The sequence below is a fragment of the Corvus brachyrhynchos genome, unplaced genomic scaffold (assembly GCF_000691975.1).
Source record: "Corvus brachyrhynchos isolate BGI_N302 unplaced genomic scaffold, ASM69197v1 scaffold117, whole genome shotgun sequence".
Classification (NCBI taxonomy): domain Eukaryota; kingdom Metazoa; phylum Chordata; class Aves; order Passeriformes; family Corvidae; genus Corvus; species Corvus brachyrhynchos.
The window spans coordinates 972,180-995,940 of record NW_008238833.1 but is presented as its reverse complement, the minus strand read 5'-3'; the positions used below and the strand labels follow the sequence as shown (position 1 = coordinate 995,940).

Sequence of the window (23,761 nt, the reverse complement as noted above, 5' to 3'; positions counted from 1 at the left end):
CAAAAACTGCGTTGCTTCCTACATCTTGAGATCATAATGAAAAATTATTCAAATCCCAGGAGGGCTTTTCAGGAAACCTAGTGTTTTCACATTTTAATGAAACTGCTGTTGGCACAGACAGATGAGGGATAGGTAGATTTGTCAAACCCTCAGGCTGCTGCAGCCACTGGCACCATTTTATCACACTCATCAAAACAGTGCAAGGGGATGGCAGGATCTTAGGTTTATGACAATTCCTGCAAATTAAATCCCATCAAATAAAGTTGTTTTATAACAAAGACAGTGATTGTTATAAAGGAAGGAGAGGGAAGACCACAGTTGGGGTTGTGTGATAAGGACTCATTTAAAACTGCATAGATGGGCAGCCGAAGCTGCTCTGTTGAACCCTGCATTGTGCACTTGCACCAGTGCCATGGGCTGTCCCTTTTGGAAACCATTTGTTTTTGTCCCACTCCCTGCTTCTGCACCCAGTGACACTTGGCCACCAGCACCAGATGCTGATTTTGGTTAGCACCAGTCGTTGTCCCAGGGCAGGTAACTGGGAACAAAGAGATCCAGTCCCACCTGAGGCATGTCCCATTTGCATGTCCCATGAATGCAGGGAGACGAAGGGCAGAGCCATTCTTCACACATTGCTTTTCAGTGTTGGCCATTGTTTGCCATCAGAGTTCAGAGCTGTTGGTGTTAGAAAGTTGATCCCAGGAGGCTACAGTTTAAGGATGCTCATGTTCTTGCTGTGTATTCTCAGCAGGAGAGCTTTGATCTTAATATGTGTTTCTGACAGTCATGCAACCCATGTTGTGCTCATTTGAATTCAAGTGTTTGGCTCCAGTGATGTGGTTTTTCTGCTGTTCTTATTATTCTGTGTGTTTAATTATTTTTTGTCTTCATTAAATATTTTTACATCCAGGTTGCCTACTCCCTCCTCCTGCAGAAAAATTGGCATTTATGGTATTTGCTTTGCTTTTTTTATTGTTTGAGGAAAATTTCCATATTATGTCATCTTTTCTTTTCTTTTTTTTTTTGCTGCTTGTTAATTAGAAGTGACACAAATTTGTTTAAACTACAGACAATTAATAGAGAGGGTGAATCATATATAGGGATGGATATGGAAGGTGCAAAGAAAACCTAGATAAATGCTAGTGGAAAAAAAAAGCTGAGGAAACTAGAGACTAGCCTAGAAATCAAGAGCATAAAAAATTACAGTAATTTCCTATAGAATTTTGCATTAGTGTTTGTGATCAAAAGGCACAGACTTATTCTCTTTCCATTAGTTCTGTTAGAATGTTCTGTTTAGAGCTGCTTTGTAAACTGAACATTGAAATATAAACATGTGTGTATGAGAGTCACCTATTACTGAATTACCTGGCGCTTCCTCTTGCAAGACTCTTATTTTGATTGATTGTAGCTTTTCTAAGTGGGCTGAAATTTTCTCTATCGACCTCAGGCTAGAAAATTTTTGTGAAAGATAATAAACATATGGCAGTGAGACAAGAACATTTATTAGATGAGTAAGGTATACATATACACAGATAATATATGCCCATACTAAAGATACAGACAGATAATCACAAGCGTCTAATTCAACCAGTTTAGGAAGTTTTCACTGTCTCAGCTGGAAATTACCGCTCCTTAGTGGAAGCACAGAACCTGCAAGTATGCACGTACCTTGTCCTGTAGTACCAGGCAAAACAGGACCCCTCACACCAGCTCTTGTTCCAGCTAGAGGAGGGGCAGTTTCTTAAACCTCCCTCATTTGGTTTCCTGCAAATGTGTGATAATAAACTAAAGGGCTTGGCTTGTTGTAGTGTAGATATTGCATATTGCTGCCATTGCAAATGGTAATGCTGAAGTAGAACAAATCATTATGTGTTTGGTTTTGTCCAAAACCAGATGGGAGCCTTCATCATTCATGCTTATTGGCAAACTTATTTCAGAATAAGAGTTCATGAGGCATTTAAAAATAGAGCTCCATACAGAGCACAGGATAGTCTTTGCCCAAGTACATCAGTGAAGGCTCTCTGCTGGCATCTCTCTGAACCAGGTATTTTGTCCAGAAAGTGTAAGATGAGGTCACTCCAAGCCAAGAGTGCCACCGTGCCCCTGTGGCTGGATGGAGATCTGGGAGGAAATTCTAGCCCCGTTGAAGTCAGCTGGAGTTTTGCCATTGACTTCGATGGAGCCAACATTCCTCTGATGCAGACATTTCACAATAACCTCCTCTGTTGAACTTTCAACACGTGCATGTTATTTTCATTACAAATAAACAAAATATTTCTAAAATGGACACCTTCATGTATACATTATGCCAGAAGATGACATTAAAAGTTCATCACGGTGCACATGGTAAAATACTAATAATCCATCCTTGATGTCTCTGGGAAAAATTCTGACATGAACAAATCTCCTTTAGGTCATTTTGCCTGAATATACAGCAATCAAATTTACAGCTGAAGGTTTATTATTTTTGCAGAATGCACATGCATTCCGAATTTGCCGTGCTCAGAAATGGAGACAAGACATTCATCTGTGTGCTTGGTTTTGGGAAAAGACGTCCCTGTGTGTCCGGACACGGGCCCTGGTATAGAGCAGACAGGAAATGTGCCAGACTACCCCGGCAGGAGGCTGCCTTCAACACGTGCAGCAAGGAACAAGAAATGTCTTAATGATTAATCACTGTCAACCTTTGTTCTCATTAAAGACTTGATTGTCAGACAAGGCTGGTAATGAGGCGCTGTTCCTGGGTCTGTTGCTATGTGATTGTGCAAGGGCTGCATCTGAGCCTTGCACCCTGCAAGATGCAGCTCCCACTTTGCCCAAGTTTAAGGAGTTGGGGTTGGGAACATTGTTCTAAGAGTGCCTGCTAGTGGCTGCGGGGCTGTGCAGCTCTCTGGCAAGGGATTATGGCAGGGCTACAAATAAATCTGAAAATCCGTTCACAAGGATCTTGGGCGTGAGCAGCTTCCTTGTTGGTGTTGAACAGGCAAAGTGCTAGAATAGGTTTCTATGAAGAATTGCACAAATAACTAACTATCTGTCAAAGTGAGGATTGGCTCCTTTCAGGGATTTGCTCACCCATTTTTATGTTTGAGATTGTGCACAGTGTTACCTATTTCTGAAAATAGTTACAGGGTACATTTAAATTTCAGTGTGTCCAAAAAATTGTCTTTCTAAAAAGCCTCAACTCCCTGGATCTTCCAGTGAGAGCTGCAGCAGCTGGGTTTGCTGAAATACTTATCCCTCTGCATGAGTACCTGCTGCATCACTTGCTGTCCAAGCATATCACTCCGATGGGTGACTTACACCATGAGGATGCAGAAATCAGGTGTGTGCTCCCTACTGTCAGGAGCGTTTCCAGTTTCAGTGTTTGAAGGGATTAGTCTGCATTTCCTCTTTGGGCTCTACCACTCAGTTTATTGAAGGAGTGACACAGCATTTGCTTCTTTTCCCTGGTTGGACAAAGGCACAAGTATTTCTGGCAGATAGCCTGTGCTTGTGAAATTGCAATGCTAGCGTCCATGTTTCCTTGTGTATGTGCCTTGGAAACATAGTTGGTCCTGAAATTTTTATCCTGAGAGCTCAGATGTTCTCAGGAGAAAAACACAGACGATAGTCCCATATGGCTGAGCCAACTTCTTATAAACACTCCACAAAATTACTGAAAGGAAATCTTTTGCAGCCTTCACCCAGGTGTGTCTCTGGATATTAGACATAGCAAAGCCAGCTCTTGGGATCTTGTAGTATTCAGGTTTTTCAAATGCTGTTTATACATATAAAAGCAATCTTCCTGGAATGCATAAAAATATTCTCTGGAAGGTATTAGGGGAAATTCAACCTATAACAGTATCTATTGCCTGGTTAATTTGGGAGACTTTTAGGTCACTCTATACAACATAGAAAGTCATTCACTAGTGCTTGACAAATCAAAGGGTGTTCACACTCTTACAGGCATCTTACTCAAGTATGACTATAAGCATCCAAAATGAGGCATGTAAGGGAATGTTCCTATCATCTAATCTAGGTTCCCAAATCAGTCATCTATATTAAACATCTGAAGCCTAATTATACAGCCCCATCTCCCTGTATAGGGAAGGGAGAGCTGCAGCAGGCAGTTTAGAGAGAATCTGCTCCAAGTTTTTTGTTAGAGACCTAAACTTAGAGGAGACTAACGTTTATGCTGCGTATTCAAAATATGATAAAAGGTTGAATGAGTTTGCGTTGCTCAGGAAGATAATGTTTTCCACCCTCACAGGGCTGATCAAGCAGTAAGGCAAGGGAGATCTGCCTGGCTGTCCTTCTCCCCTGTCTGTCTTATTTCCTTATACACAGATGAGATCCTCAGCTGTTGCAGATGAGTTTAACCTCAGGAACTTCTTGGTGCTCTCACAGTATACACTGGCACAGAAAGCAGCCCTCTGCACTCCAGTCAAGAGTGGGAGTTATTCCCAAAAATATGAAAACTCTTTAGCTTTTTTACTGGAGCTGAAAGAGTTCTTACTTGACAGGCACTCTGTCATGGTCCTGCTGGAGTTTGGTTTTCTTGTCTGAGGCAAGGACACAAGCATTCAGTGCTTGGAGTTCAGATGACCATGAAAACCCCAGTATTTAGCACTCCTATTAAATGCAGCAAAAAAGAGGTGGCTCAGAAGAGGGCTGGCAGATACTAAGACTGGCCATTCAGCAAAGCACCCTGTGCTCAGCTTCCTAAAGTTGCATGGGTCAGACCAGCTCTTCTCAGTAAGCCTAAGTGCATGGCCCAGCAGCTGCAGGAGAGCCTCAGCTTGTGGCCGTGGAAAGCAGCATGCCAGCTGAGGCTGTGGAGGCTCACACCAGGGGCTCACGGGGGTCTGGGCTTTGCTACCAGCCTTGCACTACTCTGAAACAGTCCAGGACTTGGTTGAACCATTCCCCTTTTTCCTTCTCCTTTTCTTTCTCCTCCTCCTCATTCTTCTCCTCTTCCTCCTTCTCCTTTTTGAATTGGTCAGTTGTCCAGGGTGGCTTGCAGTCAAAGCAGAAAGTCCCCAAGAAGCTCACACAGTTGGGACAGCCACTGGTCCCTTGAAGAAATCCACAGAGGTGCCTTTTCCTTCACCATCCTCACTCTAAGTAGCCCACAATGCCAATTAACACAACTGACTCAAACTGCTTATGAGTGAGGACATCATGCATAAGTTTGGTCACCAGATGAACATGACTTTGCACATCCTTTCCCCTGGGAGCAGCTTTTTGTAAGGCAGGCATTTGTCACTGAGCAGGCTTCCATAAATGGATCTGAAGACTTTTCCTTTCTTCTTTTAATTCTTTGTTTCTTTGAGCCAGAACTGATGCAAAAGAAGAGCAAAAGTCAGAGCTGTCACTCCTGATCTGATGCAGGGTGCAAAATAAGTTGCCCCACAGAGGAACAGAAAGGTGGAAAAATTCCCCATCTCCTTTTGAGGGAAAATCTGCAAGAAGTAGAAGCTCTGCTTGTGGCACAGATGTCAGGGCTTCTGGCTGGGAAGCAAACAGCCTCTGCAAGTATTGTGGTTTAGTACAAAATCGACCATTGTTTCCCTTCTGTCCCATCAAAATTATTCATAAATTCAAAGCATTTCCAGGAGAAAGGGGAAAGGTTTTTCCCCTTTCCAGCCAACTGTCCTTATACCACTTCTGAACTAAGAATGCAGAGACATAAGCTTGCAAAAAGCTTTCAGAGCTCCTGACAAGCTTTGTAGGTAAAGGGAGAGGAGAAGAAAGGGGAAAGGTGCACTTTGCTCCAGTGGCACGGGGCCCTCACAGCTTTCCACTTTGCTGAAATCCCTCTCCAGTCGCACAGTGCTCTTACTGCTCAGTATAAAAGCAGCAATAAGGAAAATCCCATCTTTCCCTGGTAAAGGCAGTAATGTCTTGCTTTTCTTTCATTGACCTTTTTGAGCTCCACAGAGGAGCCTCTTCAGAGTGGCATGGAAGGAGCTTGCAGTGCTGTGAGGTCATGAAGGGAGGGATGCCCACAGCTCCTTGCCATGAGCTCAGCCCAGAGAGCACCATTTTTTGTCAAAGGTTTGAGCAACAGCATGAGGGGTCCTGGCACAGGAGAAAGCCTGCAGTGAAGAGCTGCAGGAGCACAGGCCCAGGAGGAACTGGGCAGGGGCTCACTGGTGGGAGCTGCCACACCTGGCAGGGCACAGGCAGGGCAGAGGCTGGCCAAGCTGGCCAGGTCAGGAGACAAAGGTAAGGCAACCTGCAGCAGCTTGGTGAAAGCATCAGGAATGGCCCCAAACAGGACAACAGAAATTATATCCATCCAGACCCAAACTGGAGAGGAGAGGAGAGGAGAGGAGAGGAGAGGAGAAGAGAAGAGAAGCGAATTAACGCAACGTCAATAAATTTATCTGAGAAGCATAACATTTTAAATATTATGTAAAAAAAGAAGAGAGGAGAGGAGAGGAGAGGAGAGGAGAGGAGAGGAGAGGAGAGGAGAGGAGAGGAGAGGAGAAAAAAAGAAAAGTCTATTTTAGAAAGTTCATATATGTCTTAGAAGCCAAAACATCCCTTCATTTGTATGAACACAAATCAGCTGCAGCAGTGATAGCAAAAGGCAAACTCGGTCTCAAATGCTTTTTTTACTGCTAATTTAAACATTTGAACATAATGTTCTTGGAGATGCTTATGAACAAAACCGCTGTTGTGCTACCAGCTCTGAGGAGCTCTCCCTGTCTATCTTTCTGCATCTCACAGGTTTTATATATCACTGTAACATCAGATAATGTGGTGCCACACATCTGCTTTGTATGTCGAGCATTGCCATGCTGAAGCTTCAGCACCAGCAGGCCAGATGGAGTTTTGTGGTGGTTGGTGAACACTAACCCGGCTCCAGCTGGCACCAGGGATGGCCCTGAAAGGGCGGTAGGTCATTTGCAGCGCTGGAGGAATGTGGCATGCATGAGCAGTGCCAACAAGTGGGGCAGGAACTGGGGGTAAACCCAGGTGGATATTTCTACCTGTTGGAGGTGTGATGCTCCCAGCCCATCCCTGACACCTGGCTGGCTACAGGGATGTGCTTCTCATCATGTCACCTCCTTGGGGGCAAAGTGGACAAGTTACCTTCCTTGTGCATGGAAACAATGAGGTGTCAGGCAAGCACTCGGGGCTCCCCAGCTGGAGGGATGCTGGGCTGCCTCGGCAGCCTGCTGGGCAGAGGTGCCCGTGGGCAAGGGGACATGCACGTCCCACTCCAGACTTTCTTTGGTCAGGGCTTTCTAAAGTTAAACCACATGAACTGCAGCATGGGAACCCAGGAATGACATTAAAAACCTGCAGCTCTAGATGTGTGGAGTTGTAGTAAAGCTGCTGCAGTAAAGCTGGGCTTAGAACAGGATGAAACAGTTCAACAAAAGCAGGGTAACTCCAACCCAAACCTGCCCTTCCTCTCAGGGATGCCAGAAGGCACACTTTGTCCTAGTGCAGGGGCAAAGCCCCACGTCCCTGGCAGCAGTGTAGCCCTTCTGCTGTCTGATTTGCAGTGATGGAAGCACAGGGTGAGAGCAAGGCTCGATAGCACTGGTTCGTGAAGGGTCAAACTGCTGTGCAGCTAGTCCCCTGATTTATTAGGAAACTGTTCTTCCTTCTCCCATTGCAACGGGAAGATCAGCAGGCAGGAGAAGTAACACATCGTAGATTCATAGGCTCACACTGACATTTCATGAACAGCAGAGAAAGGACCAAATGCAAAAAAACCCCAACCTGGCTCCAAGTTGATGATTTACACTGTTTTCTCAGGGTCTGTTTGCCAAGCAGCTGGTGTTTTGTGCCAATGGCTATTACAGAAGAGCTTTCTTTGATAGATTGAATGAACACTACACAGTTTATCTTAAAACAAAATCCCCCCACTGCTTATATGGGCTGGTAGGGAATGAGGGAAAGAAAAAGTTAGGCTTTGTTGTTTTTTTTACGTAGCACTGAAAGCACATTTGGGGGAGCCTTCACTATCTGTGCAAAAATGCAACAGATGAATTCTATTAATGGATGGAACATGTGGCTGGGTTCAAGCTAGAGTTGTCATTTGAATATAGAAGTCAAAGCCAATTTATTGTAACATATTTTTCTTTTCAAAATATTTTAGGAAAGACAAAAAAGTTTGCGCAACAACTTGGCAAGCAGGTCTGTTGAGAGGAGGTATTTTCTATCTTGCAGCTAACATAAGGGCTGAAAAATGTGGCAGTGCCGAGCAATCCTAGATTCCTTCTGGAACTGAAAGAAAGTGTGCAGGATATAATTGTGTAAGAGCCCAATAAATTTGAAGGGTGGGTTTGTAACACTGCCTTGGGGGCTGCAGGTGGCTCCAGAAGAAAGTCATGGTTTTTATTTCAGTAACAGTCTTCAAATACTTTATCTAACTAGCTACATGCTCATGTGGCCCCATGTAGAAGCCACAGAGTTATTTTAAAATAGAAATACCCATAACAATCATTGTGCTTCTTCCATGCCAGATGGTAGAAAGATAAGTGGAATTAGTCTGTGGTGTGTGTGTGTGTTACTGGGGAGGGGAGGGATGCAAAAGCTAAGGCGCAGGAATGAGCTTCCCTGGAGTTCGCAAAGCGCTAAACATCAGTGCTCCGCGGCCTTCAGGGCATGGGTAGGCTACATATGACCAATCCTTGTTTCAGTGTCTGTCAGTCCATATTTCCATGGGGGACAATGGCCATGGCACAGAGCTTTACTAGGATAGGAGCCCAGATCCTGGCTCTACACCTCGGTATTGAGAGAACCACTGCTTAACAGGGAGCGTCAGACTCCCGCTGTGGAGTCTTGTGTTGCAAGGCAAAAATGCTTCTGCCTCTTAGGTTATAGAGAGTTATGTGGTTGGCTCTTATGGTGAATTGCAGCCAAGTGGGATCAGAGAATGGATGTGTCTCATGACTGGTGTGACCTCTTCAGTGTATTCCATTTTCTTTGTAGCTGTGTGGCGAAGAAATACCTGGGTATTGAGTGATCTAACTGAGTATTTTTGTGTATGTACTGAGAAAGCTGTTTCCTATATTTGGTAAATACCCAAGTACCAAACACTGCTGGAGCAAGTAGGCAGAAAACATATTTCTGCCAAGGGAAATAATGGCCAAGAGAAATGGAGCAGCATACTGTCATTCCATGTACATTGTCATCTTGTATAAGCATGGTTTGAGTCCTCGTGTACCTTCCCCATTGCCCTCTAAATGACTTTTTGCCATCCCTTCCTTATGTTGCTGCACATGGGGAAGAGGAAGCAGATCTAGATCCCTTGCAAAGACCAGAGAGACCCTAAAATACTCTTCAAGGTCCTTCTTAGTTACGCATTTATTTTACCAAGGAAGTTGATACACTCTAAGCCAATTTAATCCTGTTGCTAATGGGAATCAATTAGCAGTCTCTCAGAGATTTCTCTTGTCAGGGAGATGACGGGATGAATGAAAGCAGCACCATTCACCCCACTGTGAAGTATTAACTTACCACCTCTGTATTTTCTAAGAATAGATGCCACTTCTAGCAATAAGTCTGCAGCTTCTTGCTGCTGTTCACCAGATGGTAGGAACCAGCAGACGCCGAGTTTGTTCCCTTGTGGTCAAACAAACTGCTGTACAGCCCAATGCACGTTTCCCGAAAGATCCCCAGGACAGCTCCGTTACTTCTGTTAGTGTTTCCCAAGCTCCTGGTACAATATTGAGGTTTTCCACTGGAACCACCTGGCACATTTTCAGAGTCTTTCCTAAGGGCTGAAGTTACTCAATCCCCTTCTTTGTCAAAGCCTTTGTATCAGTCACTTGTCCTGAGAGTCTGTGGGCTGTGTTCTGAAAGGATTATTTCCTTTTCTTGATGCTTGTTATTATTTTCATCCTTCACGAGCCATTTCTTCTGTTTCAGGAACAACACTCTGTGGTAGGCCAGGGAGCTGGCCCCACTCCAAGCTCCAGTTCTTGCTCAAATCCAAACACTGGAAGTGGTTACATGAACTCATCCCAGCAATCATTGTTGAATCAGCAGCTGATGGAAAAGAAACAGGCTCTGCAACGGCAAATGATGGAGCAAAAACAACTCCTTCTACAGCAGCAGATGTTGGCAGAAGCTGTAAGTTTACTAATTCCTTATTTTACAGGGAAAATATTGTCACAAAAACAATAGAAAAGAAAGCTAAGACAGGGACAAGAAAGCCCCCCAAAACTTCAAGGTCATTTTGGCAATGCCTAGAACTTCAGAGTGCACCTTGTATTTGTCAGCACTTTTCTAAGCCTTTTTGAAACCCTCTTCAGTCTATGTGAAACAACTCAAGTGTCCAAGCTACTGCAGTTTCATTACAAGAACAGACCAAGCATATGCTCAGTTTTGAGGCATATGTATGTTATCCATGGTTTTCTTTGCAAGGTAGACCAAGGTGCACTGCTATGCTACTTTGGCCTCAGAGGAAAGCTGACTTCCAGGCTCTGTGACCCAGGCAGCATGGTGTAAAATGCCTGTGTGTGAACAAGGATCAGGTACCTTGATTTTGGGGTTCAACACAAGTTTGTGTGCTTGGCTGGGATTGTATATGAGTCCTACTTTCTCTGTTTTTATTTTTGCATTTCTAGATATCTGTAGCCAGTTCTTCTCTCTCCTTTGGTATCTGAGAGATTGGTTGGGAGTTTCTGGTCATTTTAGGAGTCATGGGGGATTCTATAAGGGAAATACTTCTTGACTTTTCAATTATGCAGAGGAAAAAAGAAGTTTCAAGTCAGCTCTCTGTGCTGCAGTTTTCTGTCAGAATTTTTAGCAGAACAAAAACTTAATTGCTCAAATAGCTTCTCTTAAATAAAATGGAAATTTGATCATCTTGGCTTTGCTTTTGTATTGTGTACATAGAAACATACATAAAGCTTGCCTACAGTTCTTACATGGATTGCAGGGATTTCCTGGGAGTCACTCTTCTTCACGAGGATTCAGGTTGAGCAAGATATAAAAAAAAGCCTTACAAATCTTAATCAGACCCCTCATTCCCATCATGAATTGTGGAAATGCCTAAAAAACACAAGACAGGCTCTTCTCCCAGTGTTTTTAAGTGCTCCTGGGAGAAGAAAATACAGATTTTTCACTAGAAGGTCCATTTGCATGCTGTTTTCAGGCAGATTATCCCCAAATTTCTCCAATGGACTTGCATCCCCAGCCAGGGCCTGACTCTTTCACATTGACACGCTGGTTTGCCATTCTGGCAGCTGAGCACAAGAGCTGTGCGTGTTGCAGAGGAGGTGTGAAGCTGTCCCAGCAGCTGCCCACCGAAAGTGTGCACCAAACTCACAGTTTCCTGCCATGGGGGCACATATCCCGAGGATCCATTGCTCATGGGTGAGCAGCAGCACTCTGGAGGCATCAAATCACATTGATGCTGATGAGAGATTTGGCAGTGACTCTGGTGCCCGCTCTTTCCAGATCTTTATGAGCACAGGGCAGTTAGTCAGATTTCAGTTCAAGGACCTGGATTTTTATCTTATTCTCACTAGAGACACATCCCTGTAAGCTCAAAATGAAAAAAAATCTCCCCAACTAATATTTTTTTTCTGCAATCTTTCCTTGCTGTCCTTGCCCCAGTTCTTGTACTCCCAATGTAAGAGAAAAGACAGCACCACGTACACGTACAGGGAAGCACAGGGCAATGTTGAGTGGCATGAAAACAGCCAGCCCAGCACCATCCTTGCTAAACCATGTGTCCTGCTGGTATCCCTACGGAGGAGAGCTGGGGGGAGCACAAAGCAAAGATTTTGCTGGGTTTTGTGGTTGCCCCTCCAGTGTAGGAAGACAGAGTGAGGGAGGGATGGGCATGGCTGGGGATGGGGATCACAGGGTGAAATTGGAAGACACTTCGTACTGCAGTGCAGATATGGCCATTGTTCTCAGAGGCTGAGAGGAAAGTTGAACCAGACTCAAACACAATGCAAACAGCAAAAAGATTTCCATATAGATGTCAGTAGGTGATGGCACGGTTTCACAGGTGGCTGTCCTGTGGACCAGACAGGGTGAACAGAAGAAATACTTCAGTTTTGTACATACTGAGAAAAAGAAAGAGATGGGCAAAACACAGAGCCAGGAAAGCATAAAGAAAAGCAAATTAATGTACTTCTACTCTATTCCTCTAGGAGAAAGTAACTCCACAAGACCAGCTGAACAGACACTTGACAAGACCACCACCAGATTATAAAGACCAAAGAAGGAATGTGGTCAACATGCAACAAGCAAACCAATATTCTGGTAAGTGCCCATGGGCTCGATTAAACTCTTTACTTTCTTCCTTCCTTCCAGCTGGAAGACCACCCATAAGAGCCGTGCATGCATGGGGCATGATTTTCTGGGGCATGATTTTCTGGACATCTATTTCCATCACTGCAGAGGCAGTAGGTGGTGGCTGCTGCTCTCCTGTGCTCTTTACCTTACTGTCCTGCACCACTGAGAAGTGCTGGTGTATGATCTGGTGCTTCATCCAGGCTGATACTGCCCCTCTCAGATAGGGGCAAGGAGAGCTTGGTACCCCTCCTATTAGCACTATCTGGAGCAGATGTGCACCCAAATACGTGATGCAGAGATGTCTTCTTGACTATGCAACCTCACTGTGTTCAGATGCTTCTCTCATGTGTGTGGTGCATCTTGGTTCAGAGACTGAGATAAGGACCAGCCCTCCCTTCAAACAGCAGTTCACATACAGTGTGAGGACACTCATACAGATGTTGAAGTACCTTGCATGGCACCATCATGGGTGGCACTTTTGGTCTGTTTAATATGCTGTGGTTGTGGCCTTAGTGCTGCTCTACAAGCAGCATTTCAACAGATCAGTCAAACAGTAGAGTAAAAGCTCTTGCTTTCTGCCAGAACTGCCCAGGGCAGGAAATGCCCAATACTTCAGGACTAGTCCTTTGCTTCAGCTCTTGTGCCCTGGTCTCCTTGGTGAGTCTAGTTTTTGAAGCATAGGATTGCTTGTTTGGCTTTTCATACTGTTCACCTTGCTGATTTGCTGAAGGCCACTCAGAGAACAAAGGCAGAGTAAGGAAGAGATGCTGAGGAGAGAGAGGAGGTAGGGAAAATGCAGCAGATGGGACCAAAGGATGTTCTTTATGCTGCAAAAGTGTCTGTGCATGTAAGTATAAAAAGGATCCTTTGCCTTCTAGCATATTTTTGTATGCAACATTCTAAGGAAAAAAATATGGGGTTTTTTTTTTCCTTCCATAACTGTTGGCTCTGCAGATTCAGCCAGTGATCTGAGTCTTTCCTTCTTACCAGTCCTTTGTAGCAAAACTTTTTCAGCTTCTATCACAATTTTAATGAGCTCTGAAGTTCAGCATACCCACATACCACCCCTCCACCCAGTCTGCTGGCTCTGCAGGACCCCCAGCTCAGCTCTGAGGGACGGGCCAGGTTGAGCTGCCCAGGCAGCATTCATGCACTCCTTTGCTCTGCTTACAAGTTCTAGCAGTGATAAGCTTGCTGCAACCTGGAAACTGCTGCTGGAAACTGCTGCTTTCTAATGCACCTGGGTGTTAATCTTCTCCAGTAAGTTGGCTCTAACATCCCAGTGTAATAGCCCGTGGTGAGGGCCCTGCTCACTGGCTTGGTACCTCCTGTACTCCCAAAAAAAATGCTTTGGCAACCCCAGGAGTTTGCTGGAGAATCTTGTGATTTGGTGTGTTTTTTAAAGGTTTGTTCCTGGAATCAAATGATTAACTGAGACTCTTGGCTTTTACTTAAAAACAATCCATTTCTAGTCTGAGAGAGAAAATGGAAGTGAGTGCAGCCACATCTGTGAAAGGCTCCAAAGTGAGTGGATCACCACTGTTATGTGGCAGCTCATGTTGTTAATCTGATGGACTCTTTGCCAGTCTTGTGGTATTTGGAGTCCCATCTCCTGGGTTTGAAACATGTGGGAATGGCAGCACTTGTCCATTCCAATCTCAAGTCCCTGCTGAGTGAGCCCCAGGAGGACAGCGGCCTTTCAGGCAAGCCTGGGAGAAAGGGCTGTTCTGGGAGCTTCCAGCAAAGCTACCAGATGGAGTGATTAGGAAACTCTTGCATAAGGGAGTTACAGTAGGGAAACTGTTCCCTTTTTCTGGGAATAGCTTTGCTCAGATCAGGGAAGAAGAAACAAAAAGCTAAATAAAATCACACAGGCTGGAGAAACTTGGTTAAGTATTTTATTTCTCTATACTTTTCCCCAAAGTGCCATGCCGTGGCAGGAAACCCCCAAGAAAAGAGCAAGTGAATCAGGTAGGGAAGCTGTTTCTCCAAATTGCTGTAGCCTGGGGTGCCCAGCTGCTGTACACAGTGCTTCTGGGGAAGGCATTTCTTCCCATCTGGAAGAAATAAGAATGGAAAATACTTGCATTAAAAATAATAGCATAAAAATAGCAAAACAAAGAAAGAGGAAGCTTCGTCTTTTGGCAACAAGTACAACCCCTTACCAAACAGTTGTGTTCTTTAAAAAGTGTAGCATTCGCAGAAGCAGTATGATGGTAGCCCTGGGGTCTGCTCAACAGCTGGCAGGATCACCCCAGGAGGGGCTTCATCCCAGTGGCAATGAAGTGACTCGACAAACTTGTAGTTCAGCTGGAGGCTGAGAACCATCTCTCCCCAGCTTGCTGTTCCAGATCTTTTGAAATGCCACTGAATTCTGTACTGTTCCTCCTCTTTGATATGGGCATAAGGGAGCAAACAATCAGGGCCCCATCCCTGTTACCCCTGCAAAAAGATCGCAAAATCACAGAAAGGTTTGGGTTAGAAGGGACCTTAAGGATCATCTAGTTCCAAACCTTCTGCCATGGGAAGGGACACCTGTCACTAGACCAGGTTGCTCACAGCCCCATCCAACCTGGTCTTGAATACCTGCAGGGATGGGATATTCACAACTTCTTCACTAGTCCAGTGTCTCACCATCCCTGAGTAAATTTTTTCCCTATATCTAATATAAAACTATTCTCTGTCAATTTAAAGTCATTCCCCCTTGTCCTGTCGCTGCATATCCTTGTAAAAAGTCCCTCTCTATCTCTCTTGTAGCCTCCTTCAGGTACTGGAAAGTACTAGGTCACCTCAGAGCCTTCTCTCCTCCTGACTTAACAACGCCAACTCTGTCAGCCTGTCTTCATAGGAGACGTTACAGTAGTTCCAAAAACGCACAGCCCACCAGCAAAGCCAAAGATGGGGCTAATCATGTGGTTGCCAGCTGAGCACTGATTGTGGGAATTTGATTGTCCCTGTTGGGATAAAACCAGGTGGACTCCCCATAGCATATCCTGTCCCAGGGGCTGCCCAGCACAGGGACTGAATCTAGGTGCTTAAGTTAGGACAACACAGTTAGGCTAATTAGATCCTCTACAGTCAAGTGTCTCCCACTTAGAGCCTGTTTGTGGAACAGGCTTCCTTCCAGGATAGGGGGAGCTTCTTAATTTAGATATCTATGTTTATATTGATTTGGAACAAGCACTCTGGTTGTGGAGTCACACTCAGTGTTAATAATGATTTGGGAAGAGTTATTTTTTAACTCCTTAAGGAAAAAAATTAATTCTTTGCATCCATTACTAAATGGAAGTTGCATATGTATAAAAATAATGCAGAAAACGCAGAAATATATAATTTTTTCTTTGGTTCCAGTCTGTGGGAGCTGAACATCATTATGGTGAAATTTCAACAGGAACAGTATATTAAACAGCTGTTCCTAAACATAGACTTTTTAAATATGTATGCACATGATTTGTCTTAAAGAGTTTTAAAAGAGCTGGATGAGAGGTTCTCCAGATTCTTAGTGTCACTTTTTATTTAGTATTGAAACGCCAAGGGAGACTGCTAATGCCATGATAAAAATTAAAAGACTAAGTAGGTAATTGCAGCCATACTAGCCTAATGCAGAGCTCAGCAAAACTACTGGGGAGCAGATGCAGCCCAAATAATAAAGAATTTAGGAAGGGGAAGATGTAATTAATTTCAAGCAACATGGGCTGATGTTAGAAGAATCTTTTCAAACTTGCATGGTGTCTGTTTCAATGAAACCACAACTTAAAAGGCAATACTTGTTCAGATTATGTCCTTTAAAGCATCTGACTTCTCATTGCCTAATTTGGTTAAGAAACCTGAGTGACACAAAATGAACATAGCTCAAAAGGAAATGGCTGACAGGTCTCCACGTATCACCATGAGCAGGCCGTGTGATTGAAACCAGACATATAACATTGTCTGAGATGATGCTGAACTGGAAAAATAGAGCTTACTTTACATCCATATTGGAGATGTTCAAAAGTTATTACTGTGACCAGCTATGATGTACAGCTCTGAAACTGAATGTCAAAAACTGTCACGTTCTGAAAGGAGCTCCAAAGGACCAAAGGACTGGAAAACAGGCCACACAGTGAGACTCAAGTATTTGGAGAATGCTGCAAGCATGACACAATCTTGAAGCACCTGTGTAGTAGGAAGGAACTGATGATGGACCAACTAATAAAATTAATCACACAGACCCATATATAATAAGATTTGATGATTAAGTCAAAGTAAGTCAAATTCCACCTGGTTTTGCCATATGTACAAAGGATCAAACCAAGGCAGTGTCTCATGCCCAACAATTGCTATTAGTTGCACCCTATGATATAGCAAATCTCCTCGTTCCTCTTCTGGGAAAGGCTCAGGGAATTCCTGAAATGCAGTGATATCTTGGTAGCAAGCTCATTTGACAGCTTTTCTCACACTTTGGGGGCCACCCAAAGAGGTATGAGAATTTAGCTTGTACTGTGCCATGTGGCACAGATTTCCTCGGCTGACCCACACATTGTGTGAAGAAACATCTCCTTTCATTTGCCTTCACCTGGCTTCTTCGGGCCGTGCTTCTTGTAGGGTTTGTACTGGAACCAACAGTAGCAAAGGGAATTAAGCTTTGGAGCAGCTGATTGTGTGCAGAGAGGGTTTTCCACAGTGCCATCTACATTGGCTGTGTTTAAAAAATGATTGGTGTTTTTCAACCAGTCTCTCAGGGATTAATTCAGTATTGCCTTGCTCCAATATTTCTCTTACAATGAGCACCACTTTTGGCTCATAGTGCCCTCCTCTGAATGGATGAAAAGATCACAAGTGGCTTAGGATAGGCCAAACCACCTTTTGGATGATAGGCATCTTCAAGGCCTTTAGCAAGTTCTTCTAAGTCCTCTTAAGAGCAAAGTGTCTTCTTCAAGAAACTCTGCTCATAGAAAACTGCATTTTTGAGCCGTATTTGAATGGCACCACACATTGATGCACTCGTGCTTGTTGTAACACTTCTGTTTTCTCCTTTCCAGGTGGTTCACCAGCTGTGAGCATGAGCTCTAGCAACATGTCCTTATCCAACCCAATTTCAACTCATAGCATCATGCCCCAGAGCTCCAGCCTCATGTCCACCCCTGCTGGAACCCGGATGCCTTCTGTTCCTGCTGCTCGGAGTATGGGCTGCTATGGGAACCTTCCTTGCAACCAACCAAGCACATACAATGTGACTTCAGGAATGAACCAAATGCAGCCACACAGAAACCAAAATCAAGTTCTGCCCAGTCAGAATAACCCCATGGTGTCCCGGCAGCAAACCATGACACAGGGAAACAATGGGGCGGCTTTTGGGACGGGGTCAGTGGTCAACTCTCAGCAAATAAGGCCAAGCTTGACCCATGGAGTGACAGGTATCCCTGCTCAACGGCCGGCCAATGTGATGATCACAGCTTCTGCCAGTGCCCAGAACTGGGCCCCACAAGAGGCTGCAGTGAAGCAGCAGGAAGCACTGAAACCTGCAGGGGTCCGTTTCCCCACGGGCACTCCATACCCTAACCAGTCTTTGCAACGCAATGTAGGGAACCAGCATTTTCCTCAGCGTGCATTGGCACCTCCTAACCAGTTAACAGCGGGAGTCCAAATGAGGCCCCCTCTAAACCAAATGCACCAGACTCTAAATGGACAATCTGCTGGCTCACTACGAGGGCTCAGCATAAGACCCAACCAGCTGAGAGGACAGACTGTGCCTACCTTGAATCAGCCAGGAACAAGCATGACACCACCATCATCTCTGCCATCAACCGGTTTCACAACTACCAACCAAACCTCCCGGGCTTACCAAGGAAGTGACCATGGTAATGACCTAGCGTTTGACTTTCTGAACCAGCAAGGTGACAGTATAGGACCTGCGCTCAACAGTGACTCGGATTTTATAGATTCTTTACTGAAAACAGAACCTGGTAACGATGACTGGATGAAAGACATCAACCTTGATGAAATTTTAGGGAACCACTCATAAGTGACAGTACCAAGGGGGAGCCAGATGAAGAGGCAGCAAGGACATTAGCTTTCTCTTTCAATGCCAACAACCTGCTTTATTAATTTACACTCCAGTAACTGGGCTGTCCTCTAAAATACAACATAGGGCAACTGCCCTGTTTGAAGACTAGCTCTAGGAACAAAACTGAAGTGACAGCATAAGTCATATTCCTGCCTGCCACAAAGGAGTGAAAACATGTGAAGGGTCTGTTCCCCACACCTGTGCCTGGCCCATTGCAAACTCATCAGTTCTTCTCACAGGGTCTGCAGGAAAAAACGTGTTCAGCTTTCCACACATGGAAGCACCAGACAGTGGTATGGGCTGTGGATCATTTCTCTGAATGCAAGTAAGACCCCAAGTGGTCCAGAGCTCTTCAGTCATCGTGTTCACAGCCCTTAACTTCCTTGGGACTGCTCAGCCCTGACAGCATCAAGCCCTGTGTAAATCTCATGGCATTACAAAAACTGTTTACTTCTGCACAGTACAAACTTACATTTGCTTTCCCAATGATTTTGTTACAAACCCTGTACCTTTTGTAGCACACAGCAGGGTAAGTGGTCTCATCCAAGGGAAGAAGGAAACAGATCATCCAGCATGTTATTCAGTGTGCTCTAGCATTGGTGTGCTCCCTTTCATCAGAGCTTGCAGTGAGTATTAGAGGATGCTGCTGTCCTGCCAGCAGCACCATCATTCTGGGTATTGAGGGAAACATGAGATGAACTACTACCAAAGCTCAGGATCCTCACTTTGCCCCCTTTCCCTCCCCCAGGGACTCCAGCCACTTAATAGAAACTTGAGTGAGAAGGGTGCTCATGATTTGCCCCTCACTGACTTTCCCAGTCCGGCTTAGAGGAGGGCAAATACCTAAAGTGGCTCAGCTAAGCCACTGTCCTCATTTTCATCTCAAGTCATGGTGAATATCAATCAGGCAGTTCAGTCTGATCTTCTTCTCTCAAACAGGTTTAGCCCAGACAAAATGCCATCATCTGCCTGGGGAGAAGCTGCCATTTTGATTGCACAGCATTTTGGTTCCATCCTGTTTTCTCCTTTGCCATATGGGGGGAGTTGAAAGAGTTCTGGTGATGGCCCAGGTCCCCATAGCCTCTGTCAGGAGTACGAGAGGCTCTGCCACTGAAACTAGCATGCACATCAATTATAACTCTCAGTAGAAGGCTCCACTCAGCCACATCTGTGCTTGTACATGACACAGTTCTGGGGATTATTTCTGGGCACTGGACTCGATCATCTGTTCTGGGTTTGGGAATGGCCCAGCTAATATTGCCCTGAGCAATTTCTGTGCATCACTAGGCTAGAAAGATATCCTGGGGCAAGGACCATTCCCATAGGCAGTTTGCAGCCACCTTGCCTTGAAGGCTAACAGAGCAGAGCAGTAAGGATACAGGCTGTCCCACACCTGCCAGGGAATAGTCTTGACTATATTAAATTTTTTGCTATAGACTTGGTCAGTAAGGGCATCAGAAAGGTAGGCTATGTCACTATAATGCAGTTCCACAGTGATTCAGACAGGATTCATGGATAGGAACAGATCTTGCAATTCAAATGAAAATGCTGTTCTTTAAAATTATGTGGTGCGATGTGTTTCACAGCCTCCTCTGAATTAGCTAAAAGTAGATGTGGCAAAGGAATACAATGCCTACATTCACATGCCTTGGTGCCAAGAGGCATTGCTCTGCCCCTGCAAGTGCTTTATTCATCCTTGTTAGTGGCAGTGGGATGAGTAGACTATTTGACAATAGCCTCTGCACGTATCTGACCTACTTCTTGCAAGAGGTTTTAATAAGGCTTTTCCAGTCATTTCACCCTGTCATTTCAAATGGGCGCAATTTTTCAAGATGTTTCAAGAAGCATCGTCACACAAATGAGCACCAGCACCTCCACAAAAGGTGTAACATGGGCATTTAGTTAGATATGCCAGTTGAGGCTGTTCAATCCCAGAGAAAGAAGAGGGACAAGAAAGCCTGCTGAAGAGTCCCTTCTGCCAACCCAGCTAGTGATCACTGCACACCCCTGCATTGTGTAACGTGGTGACTCAGCTGCCCAGAAAGCTTCCTTTTCTCCCCAGTTTTGGCTGGGGTGTATGCAGTCCCTTTGATATGTCAGTAGAAGTTTTTCCAAGTCTTTGAAGAGCTTTTCAGCTCAGGCCACTGGGGTCCCACCTAAGTTTGGAGAGATACAGATGCGATCTAACAAGTTTGTCCGCATAAATCGTGCAAAACTAGACTGAAGTAGTAGCTGCATGAGTTTCAAGTGGAAGGAGGATTGGCTCATCTGCCTCACACACCCCCTGTCCACGAGCACGTCAGCAGTGACTGCCAGCGCTCTAGTAGGAACAGATGGCTGCGATGGATGCCACTGAGGCCAAGGCTGAGTTAGTACCACCATGAGCAATGGGCACTGAAGTCTGGTAACTTCATCTACTCTCACATGCCATTGAAAAAGCCACCACTGCTTTCTGTATTGAGACCAGACTGATTTCCAGATCCTCAAATGATGTAAAAAAATTGTTCAGCTGAGGAGCTGGTCCCAAGGAGTCAGGAGTCGGACTCAATGATTCTTGCAGGTCCCTTCCAACTCAGGATATTCTATGATTCTATGGTTCTTTGATATCATGCAGTGGTGGACTCAATGCTGTGTTGTCCTGTCGGCCTCAGCCAGGAGTGCAAAAGACACTGGGCTGTGATTGCCATCCCTGGGAGCAAAATTACATCCTGTCTGAAGTAAATTCAAAAAAGGTAGAGGCCATTTCCAGTCCTGTAAATATATGCCTGATGCATTTGAAATGCAAGCTTGTGAAAGACTCTTGCAACCAAAACTTGAATCCAGTATCATTTCTTCAGAACATTTGTATCTGAATGGAGCTAGTGTCTTTTTTTTCTTTCTTTGCAATGGCTAAGTGCACTACCCTTAAAGTCTATTTTTCATCATTGACTGGGCACTCTTCACAGTATTGGGTTGTAAATATAAAGAATTATTTGTTTGTAAACTTTTGTAAAAACAACAACAAAAAGTAATAATATTTTGGTAGGAATAATAAAAATCATATTATTTGGGTTATATTTATACATATGTGAAATAAATATGCTATCAAAAAGTTGTATTTTATACAAAAAGTCAACTGTTACCTTTTGTATTCTATATACAAAGTTTTGTATGATATGATTGTTTATTTTTATCTGCAGATTTCAATTTTGGGTTTTGGGGGAGGGCAGAATGGAATCACGGTAAAATAGCTGGGTCTGACCCCAAGCTCACTGAAACCAATGGAATCTTTCCATTGCCTTCACAGGGCTTTGAATCAAGCCTTTAAATCACCTTCAGATATGTTTCACATCTGAAGCTCTCTGGAAACCTCAATATGAAAACATTCCAGGTTTCAAGTTTTTTCCCCAAAAAAGGCTTTTATTATTATTATTATTATTATTATTGTTATTATTGTTATTATTGTTATTTCAGCTGTTGGGAGGCAGGTGGGACCTATGTAACTGTCATGTCCTTGTTGCATGTATGTCTGCTTTATATTTTCCCCATATTATAAACCAGTGTTTCTCTATACAGACTGAAAAGAAAAGTTGCTGTACAGAAATGTTTGTGTTTATGCATTTTTACATGTGGCTGTATATACCTCCTAGTACTATGCAGTGACACTTATTTGACTCCATTTATTTTTCACCTAAACATGAATAGTATGTTTTTCAGTAGCTATCAAAACTCTGCCAAGTAAATCAATCAAAATTATCCCAAGTGTCTCTTTTCTTACTATGAATTTTATATTGAATGTCTGTTTAGTCAACTGCTCATTCATCTGAGTAAACTAAAATTATGGTGATATTTTAGGAGGGGGGGTTGAGAAAAATGAACATCTGGCAGCTTCCAGGAGCTCAGTCTGCCTCTTTGCCAGAGAGCTGTGATGTTTTCCTACTGACTGAAGACATGACTTCATTACCAGCAAGGGTTAACAAATAATGGTCCACAAAAAATGCTATTTTAGCTCCTGGTGAATGGGTTGATGTAATCTTGCAGCAGAGCAATTTGCTCTGGCATCCTGCAAAAGTTAAAGCCGAGAACTGTGCACTGCCAAGAGTTAGTTACCCCAAGAGGCCTGGCCAGGTTCCCAAGCCCATGCCCCAGCCTGGATCATACCCTGGAGATATCTGCCCCACTCCCCTCACTATCAGAGACCCCTAATGAGAAACCAGACATCAGACAACTGGCTTCTCCCTTCCTCCTTGCCTCCTCCACATTACACCTCATTCCAGCCTAAAGAGATTCCGGCCTGAAGAGATTCCAGCGTGTACCACATGGCGTTGGGTTGCGGGCTGTTTTACACAAGTATTCATCCCTACCAGGCTATTTTTAGAAGGTCAGCCCTGAGGAAGTGTCCCGTTCCTCGAGAGGCTTTCCGGGCTCCATCTCCAAGTGGGCGGCTCTTCCTGCCCCATGAACTGAGCAGAAGGGGTGGTGGAGGGGATGTTCCAAAGGGACAAATGTCAGCACATCACCGCCTGTGCTCAAAGGCTGCCTTGTGCTATTTTCAGATAGGAAAAAAAAAGGGCACCCCACATCTTAACTGCTTCGCTGCTGGTGGAGATGATGAGGGACTGCCATCCAGCACATCCACCCTTTTAGTCCCTCTCTACTCACCTTCCCCTACAGGGTAAGCAGGAAGGCATCTCCCTCGGTGCCCCTCACAACACCACTTCTGGCTGGCTGCTGCCTTCCCAGGGTTTTTTTGCTAATGTTGCTCGGTCCGTCCATTGTATCTGACTCCTATCCACAAATGGCTCATTTGTCCTTCCCTGGCATCTGGTGCTTTCACAAGAGGGATGGGGGAGGATGTTGGCAGATGCCCACTGTCCCACTGCACTGGCTGTGCCCGTACTCCCCATCCTGGGTGGACATGCTGAAGTGAGGAGGTGCCCAGGAGGTGTGTGGCTCTCTCCTCACTTCAACATTTCCAGCACAGGTGGTAAAAAGTGCTTCCTTTGCACTCAAGGGGGAAAATAAGGCACAGTCCCACTCACCCAAAGGTAAATCCGAAACAGATCAAGAAACTCATGCCCTAAAGGTGTCACTTTGTCTATCTCAGCTGTAAAGGCAAAAGGCAAGGCAGGCAGGATGTGGGAGCCTCAGGCAGGGCTGCTGCCCACCTGCAGAAGGTACCTCTGCAGCCTGGGACCTGTCCCTGGAGCGTGGCTGTCCGTGCAACCAGGCTCTGAGTCCCTGGTAGTGCTTGGGTGCCATGACCACCCTCCTAGAGGTCCCACGATCAAAAGCCATTCCTACTGTGGATTCAGGACAAGAGGGATAAGACAGTATAAAACACAAGTCACCCTGCACCACATGGCATCCACACCAGAAAATGTCCCCAGACCTGTCTCCTATGCCCAGGGAGATGTAGCCAGCGAGACCACATGGAGGGGGTGTGAGATATGAGTGGCACTGAATATTTTCCCT

General features: G+C 44.8%; 1 protein-coding gene across 1 annotated transcript in view; it reads left to right on the top strand.

Annotated features, from left to right (window-relative positions):
- Window positions 1-22,042, top strand: part of MAML2 (mastermind like transcriptional coactivator 2) — a gene marked incomplete at its 5' end in the record, with an annotated part of 66,156 nt that extends 44,114 nt beyond the window's left edge. Inside the window, 3 exons of the mRNA XM_017738188.1 lie at window positions 9,877-10,080; window positions 12,117-12,228; window positions 17,283-22,042. Coding sequence (XP_017593677.1) covers window positions 9,877-10,080; window positions 12,117-12,228; window positions 17,283-18,265 — 1,299 coding nt within the window. The remainder of the gene's footprint in view (window positions 1-9,876; window positions 10,081-12,116; window positions 12,229-17,282) is intronic.
- Between the last annotated feature and the right edge of the window lie 1,719 nt (window positions 22,043-23,761).